This window comes from Corvus moneduloides, chromosome 8 (assembly GCF_009650955.1).
Source record: "Corvus moneduloides isolate bCorMon1 chromosome 8, bCorMon1.pri, whole genome shotgun sequence".
In the NCBI taxonomy this organism is placed as follows: domain Eukaryota; kingdom Metazoa; phylum Chordata; class Aves; order Passeriformes; family Corvidae; genus Corvus; species Corvus moneduloides.
The window spans coordinates 22,884,442-22,890,756 of NC_045483.1; the positions used below are offsets into that span (position 1 = coordinate 22,884,442).

At 36.5% G+C, this 6,315-nt stretch overlaps 1 protein-coding gene across 8 annotated transcripts in view; it reads left to right on the plus strand.

Annotated features, from left to right (window-relative positions):
- Nucleotides 1–5,932, plus strand: part of LRMDA (leucine rich melanocyte differentiation associated) — a 748,939-nt gene extending 743,007 nt beyond the window's left edge. For all 8 annotated transcript variants that reach the window (XM_032116838.1, XM_032116837.1, XM_032116840.1 and 5 more), the window contains one exon: nt 290–5,932. In XM_032116838.1, coding sequence (XP_031972729.1) covers nt 290–369 — 80 coding nt within the window. In that variant the 3' untranslated portion in view covers nt 370–5,932. The remainder of the gene's footprint in view (nt 1–289) is intronic.
- The last annotated feature ends 383 nt before the right edge of the window (nt 5,933–6,315 follow it).

Consider the following 6,315-nt stretch of genomic DNA (forward strand, 5'->3'; position numbering starts at 1 on the left):
ATTCAAAACACAGTATATGATGTTTCAGTGTTATGTGGTTCTGTTTTTGAAGACACTTGTGGATGTATGTTTAACAGGATAGGTCATGTAGGTATTTGAACAAATTTTTCTGGTGGGTTCAAAACTGCTGATTGAAATGGCAATACTGTATATTTGAAATGCACAAACTTTCTTTTGCAGGACAAGAGAAAACTGCTTCTTTCCCTCCTTCAGATTTCCCATGTTATTTGCTGTATTGTATATTGTTCTACTCCAATCCTAACTGTAATTCATTTCCTTTTTATTGTAGGCGTTTTGGGGAAATGTCGCTACATTTACTATGGAAAACATTCCGAGGGCAACAGATTCATCCAAGATGACCAGCTATAAAACACAGTGCTGTTTCATGCCTCTTCAATCCCTCTACACAAGAAGCACAAATCACATCTAAATTTTAAGCATGTAACTAAAGTCCTCTAGTGCCTTCTGCTGACTTTGCCAAGCCTGTCAAGATCATCCTTCTATCTTAGTCTGAGTAGTCACATAGAGATTGACATGATTGCCTTTAAGCAGGTCCCATCCACCAGTGTGACAGACAGCTGCAGCCGAGCACCCGGCCTGACAGGAGGAGCACCGTGATGGATTGCCTGGTCCAAGTGCTGCTCGCAGGAGAGCAGGGGTCACACCTGGGGCCGGGCTGAGCCTGCTCCATCGGTGGCGCCTCCGCAAAAGCTCCGCGTTTATCTCTGCCTGGCCTGTTGAGCGAAAGTGGCTGGTGATATCAAAGTGTTTATAACAGAGAGAGGCTGTAATTTCAGATGAAAAAGCCCTTATCAGTTCTTTTTTTTTTCCCTGTGAATTAAGTGCTTGTGTTTCTATCATCTCATATGTGCATACACAAATCCTTTCACAGTTTGGTAGTATAGCCACCCACCCCCAAATGAGCCTAGATGGATTATTTTTTCTTTCAGCAGGGAAAAATAGATATCCTGAAAACATTTCGGCCATGCAAAGCATTGTCAATCTGTGTCAATGTTTATAAGCAAAGGAAAAGGATTTAAGCAATTTCCCAGACAAACAAAATTTTCTTATCCTTGAATCGCATCTTATCATTTACTAGCTCTTACCTTCAAAAAAGTGAGTATTTCTTTATGCTGTAGAATAGTGGCATAGTTTAACTGTTTATACTTGGAAGAAGTCTTCGTTAGTGGTATTGACAGTGTGTGTTTTTCCTGGTTTATTGCACAAGATATTTTTAACTTGTAGGGATTACGTGTAGAATTAAATGCTTAAATTTGGGGAAAAAAGTGATTAAAAGGAGTGATATAAATCTGCCACCAGATGGGTATGATTATTCAGAGGGGAGAAAAGTCAACAAAAGTAACTGGTGGAATTAACATAATTAGCAGCTTTACTAATATGTTAGAGAGATGAGTTCTGAATAATCCCTTTCGGTATCGATGTAAGAAAAGTTATTGTCAAATGTTCAGTCAAGAAAAAATAAAAAGCCATGGCAAATTTCCTGCTTTTCTGATAAAGAGGTTAGATATATTTAGAATCATGAACTTGTTACTGTGAAAAAGTCCCATACTTCATGCATATATTGTGTTAAATTCTACTTGGTACAGTGGGATTGGCCAAGGAATATGCAAAAATTCTTAGCTCTGGACTGTTCCAAACCCATTCATATTGATCCCAGCTGAGAGCTATCACTGCCTAGCTGTTATTGGTTTGTTTGAAATTACTTGGTGGTCTTTGTTCACTTTCCTGGTTGAAAAAAAATCAGTTTTTAGAAACTGTCTACCTTGAGGGCTGTTATTAGATGGCATTACAGGTGGAAGTGAACTGGATGTGGAAGCCAGTCATGAAAGCAGGTTTGACTGATGAAATAGTGAGGCTTGCTGCTGCTCAGCATTTTAGGCCTTACTCAGTAAACAGAAGCCTTTGCTCATTCTGGAAGCATATAATAAATCTTTAACAGATACTTAAAATCAGTGATGAACACAGAACGATCTAGTTCACACCACTTGTAGTTCAAATTGAGTTCTGAGCTGTTTGTCGTATAAATTGGTGTCTGGAAAGCACATTTTAGCCACTTCTAATGTCACATGACTAAAATGAAATGCCAATTCACATTAGAAGTCCTAGGAAATACCAGATAAATGAAAACTACATGCCTCTTTCTTTAATCAAAAATATAATTAGAAATATTTAGGGCACTTGTCATCTGTTTCGGTTCCCAATAACAGCAGTCTTAGTTTGTTCCTATCATGATGTCTGTTTTGAAGCCTCCCCACATTTTGGCCATGGCAATGTTACAGGCAGCAGCGTTCAGAGTAGGGGTGTTTAGAATAACCTAATGTCACTTTCAGTCTGTTTGCATATATGTTCTTGTCTTTGTAAAAGGCTTTAACCCTGCCTCAAACAATAAACAGCACTTGCAAACTGACCGCATGATTTTTCCAGCTTTGTTTTGCTTGTTTACTTTTCCTAATGTCAAAACCATTTGTATCATTTTCAGGAGCGTTTTCTTCCTAGCAAAGCTTTGGAGGCAAAAATATTTTTGGAATGAAATTTGAACAAAGTCGCTTCCACTTTGGTTTTTGTTTTCACTTGGGGGATTATATACCTATAGTTAAATATGGTAAAGCCCTAATTAAAATCTGCTTGATGGGAATTTACACTAAATGTCTCTGATTCTGGAAAATCCAAAGGAAAATCTGTGAATAATTATTTTATATTACTAACATGTATTAGGATATTATGTAAAAACATGCATGGATGTGTATTAATGTTTATGCAAACACATTTTTCTTTTTTAATATGCAGAGCATTTTATTTTCAGATGTGTTCTGCTGAAATTCTGGTTTAAGAGATGGCAGAATTTTCACACCTGGGATTGCTATCTATACTTGGTTCTTTCCTAAGTGGGAACTGTGCCTGAATTTCTTGAATGACCTATCATTTAGGATGAAAGTTACAGTAAAGTAATCTAGGAAGGGACTCCACTCTCTTTCCTTTGCTCCTTCTTCTCCATATGTGTCACATTTTTGCCTTTCAAGATTAACTAGGCTATTAAAAGTAAAAGATTTGCCTACAAAGTTAAAAATATTTTAAGATATGTATATTTCAAAGGCACACACGACTGCATTATTAGTTCTTATTGTTGTAACAAGAAAAATTTGGCCAACCATGTTTCTTGACAATCAAAAACATTAGAGCTCTGAGGTATGCTTGAGTAAGTAACCTTCAAATACTACAAAGTTAAAAAAAAGTCCAAACTTCAGTCCTAGCTTCAGTCTTGAGGTGACCTTTGCCTTTTGTCAGACATCACACGTCTTCACAAATGAAGACTAGGAGGCAAATGTTTTTATTAGGAGTTGTCTATAGAAGCTGTGCCTACTAAATTTGTAACTTTATGTATTGAAAATGTTAATCCCTAGCCTTAAAATTAAAAATAAGAAAACTAGAAATTCACTTCAAAGTTACAAAGATAAATGACCTTCAGTGAAAATCCTGCTGTTATGGATACACAAACCTAACTTTAGAACACGTTGGCTCTAATTGAATCTGTTGCTTGCATAAATGATTTATGGGATTGCTGAAAGTATGTCACCACTGCAACCACTTTTTTCTCCTTTCTTAGGGCTCAGTCTCACACTATTTACTCTAGTATTTGCCTTACTCAAACTGTGAGTCTCTTCGAAGTCAATGTGTTAGCCATGAGAATTAGAGTTACTAAGTTTTGGAAGGCTGAGAGGCAGTCCTTTTTAATACATTTGTTCTTTGAGCAGAGCATTACTTGATTGCTGAGTGTTCGATTCTCACATCTTTACAGATGAAAAATCACTGTATGCTGGTGTACCAGTGCTCCCATTTAAGTCAGAAGAAAGAAACAAACCTGTCTGTGCTTCTGAAAATGCTTTCTGTAAATTACAGGGTTCATTTGCTGCTAGTGGATGTATTTAATATTTTTTATTCCTGCCAACAGTATGAGTATGTTGGGAAATGTTTGCCCCCAGCAGAACTTTTCTGGTTGCAGCCTTTGTGGTGAGGTTCTGAATCAGCCCATTTTATACTGACTCACATTGAGTCTTACCACATATTTCTTCTTAATGTGGTGTGATAGTTGGCACATGAATCTCTGCTTGCCCACTTTGGGAAAGTTTATTGTCTTTATTCTGTAGATCTGTCTGTCTTTTTGCTTTGTTAAATGGTTGGCATATGTGAGAGAAAGAGATGAAATTCTGCTTTCCAGAGGTGTAACCATATAGCCACATTGAGTCTGTATGTTTGATGTGGGTTTCTAAGTATCCGTTTGCAGGTCCAGTCTGCAGTTCAGTAAGTCAAGCGATATGAAGTCGGGGTCTTGCATGGGTTGCTAGCTGTTGTCCTCTGTTCCTAAAGATCTCTAGCTGTGTCCTTGTCTGCTTCAATTGCCATGTTATTGCACTGCAAGAAAGTGATGGCACAAAATAGGTAAGTGCTCCCCTTTTGTTTTTAAAGTGAAATTTCTGCTTCTCTGCTTATAGTATACGAATTGAAGTGCATGGTTTGTTTTTTTCAATGGTTTTATATGTACACCTGGTAACTGTTACATCTCACTGGCTAGTCTTTTTCTGCTATTTAGTTAAAATCTGTTTTCCCCAGTCTTTTCTACTCCTAGACTAAAACAAAACAAATGATTGCAAGAAAACAAGCATTTAAAAATCTTACTATGGGGCCATGCCTATGTGAACAACTCTGTGGGACAGATGAGCACTGTTATACACAAACATATCTAAATGGATTGACAGACCAAGATCCCAATTTGGAGCTTTGGAGTTAGCCTGTGAATGTGAACAACTGATAGAGCCTTTGATTTCCTTATGCCACTCTCGCAGCATTAGCTGGTTAGAGAAAGTTGTCTTGCCTAAAATGAGTTAATGCTCATTTTACTTCTAATATTATCCAAATACCTCACCAAGGCCTTGGATTATATGAGAGCTAGGCCTGAGAAAAATGGCTTCTTCCAGTGATTAATAACCTGCTCTTAAGAAGTCTTAAAAGTATTTTCTTTGGCATTTGCTATGTGAGAACATTCAGGATATACTCAGCACTCCTACTTCATCAGAACTGGCTGAATTAATACATTTTCCATGTGCAGTTCTAAAGCAGCTGAATCTTTCTAAAAGTTACCTTTTAGGTTAGGTGACTCTTGATGGACTTGCCTCTGGTGGTGTTGTCAACCTGAAGCTGACCCTTGCTTAGAATTGCTGACAATTAGATTAAGGTTTCAGATCAGGATTTTCACAAGCCTTCAAGGAGCAGATATTTTTAAGGACAAGCTAAGTCGTAGTCATGGCACATTCACAAAATATCATCATCATCTCAGAATCCTCAGCATTTTAAGGAAAACAGCATCTTGGAAAATATATTTAGTTCTAGCTTAGTTGTGTTCATAGGTTTTAATGTAAAATATATTCTACACTATCACATTACATGCAATTTTTAGGCTGTGAGAGCAAGTTTCTAAATGTGTTCAAAATATCCTGCAAAACAAGTGTAAAACCTCTTGCAAATATTTTGCATTCTGATTGAAACTTTTGTTGTCAGTTCAAAACCAAAACTGTAAAGTCAAGGTTGGGGGGTTTTTAACCTATCTTAATCCACAACTTTTATAACAGATCCTTGAACTCTCATCCACAATTCCTCTTAGATAATAAATACATCCTAATGGTAGTATAGCTTTATAGTAAAATATATATGAAGTAATCTGTTTGGAAATGTCAGTATTAAATGTAAGATTTAATTCAATATTTTATTTGGAAATAAAGAGGAGCTTCACAGGATCTCTTCAGATCATACTCTGGAGAACATAAATGGCAGAAGTTTGCAGCTTAAGAAAGTCTACGTTACTTTTACAACTAAATCGGGAAAATAAAATAAAGAATATGAATGTAACCAAAAATTATATCACTGACTTCGTTTTTATCTGCAGTTGCCCTCCTGCTTTTAATTTAACACTACTTTTGCAATTCAGTATTTAAGATTCAATATAGGAAAAACAAAGGATATTTCATAAGACAATCTACTTATTCATTTTATAGGCTTCTCTGATTTTTTAAGACCTTTGGAACAATGTGAACACTCAATTAGCTGGCATTCAGTGCATCTACCAAGTAAGCAGACAGTTGTGGACTTCAGGGAATTTTCAAACACACATGCTGTTCAACCTTAGCAATTTTCTTTTACCTAGGAATTGTTTTCAGAAATTCCCTTATAATGAAATTTCTGTTTAAGTTGATAACTGTAAATGAGGGTACAGTTGCTTCATTTCCTTTTGACAATAAGCCA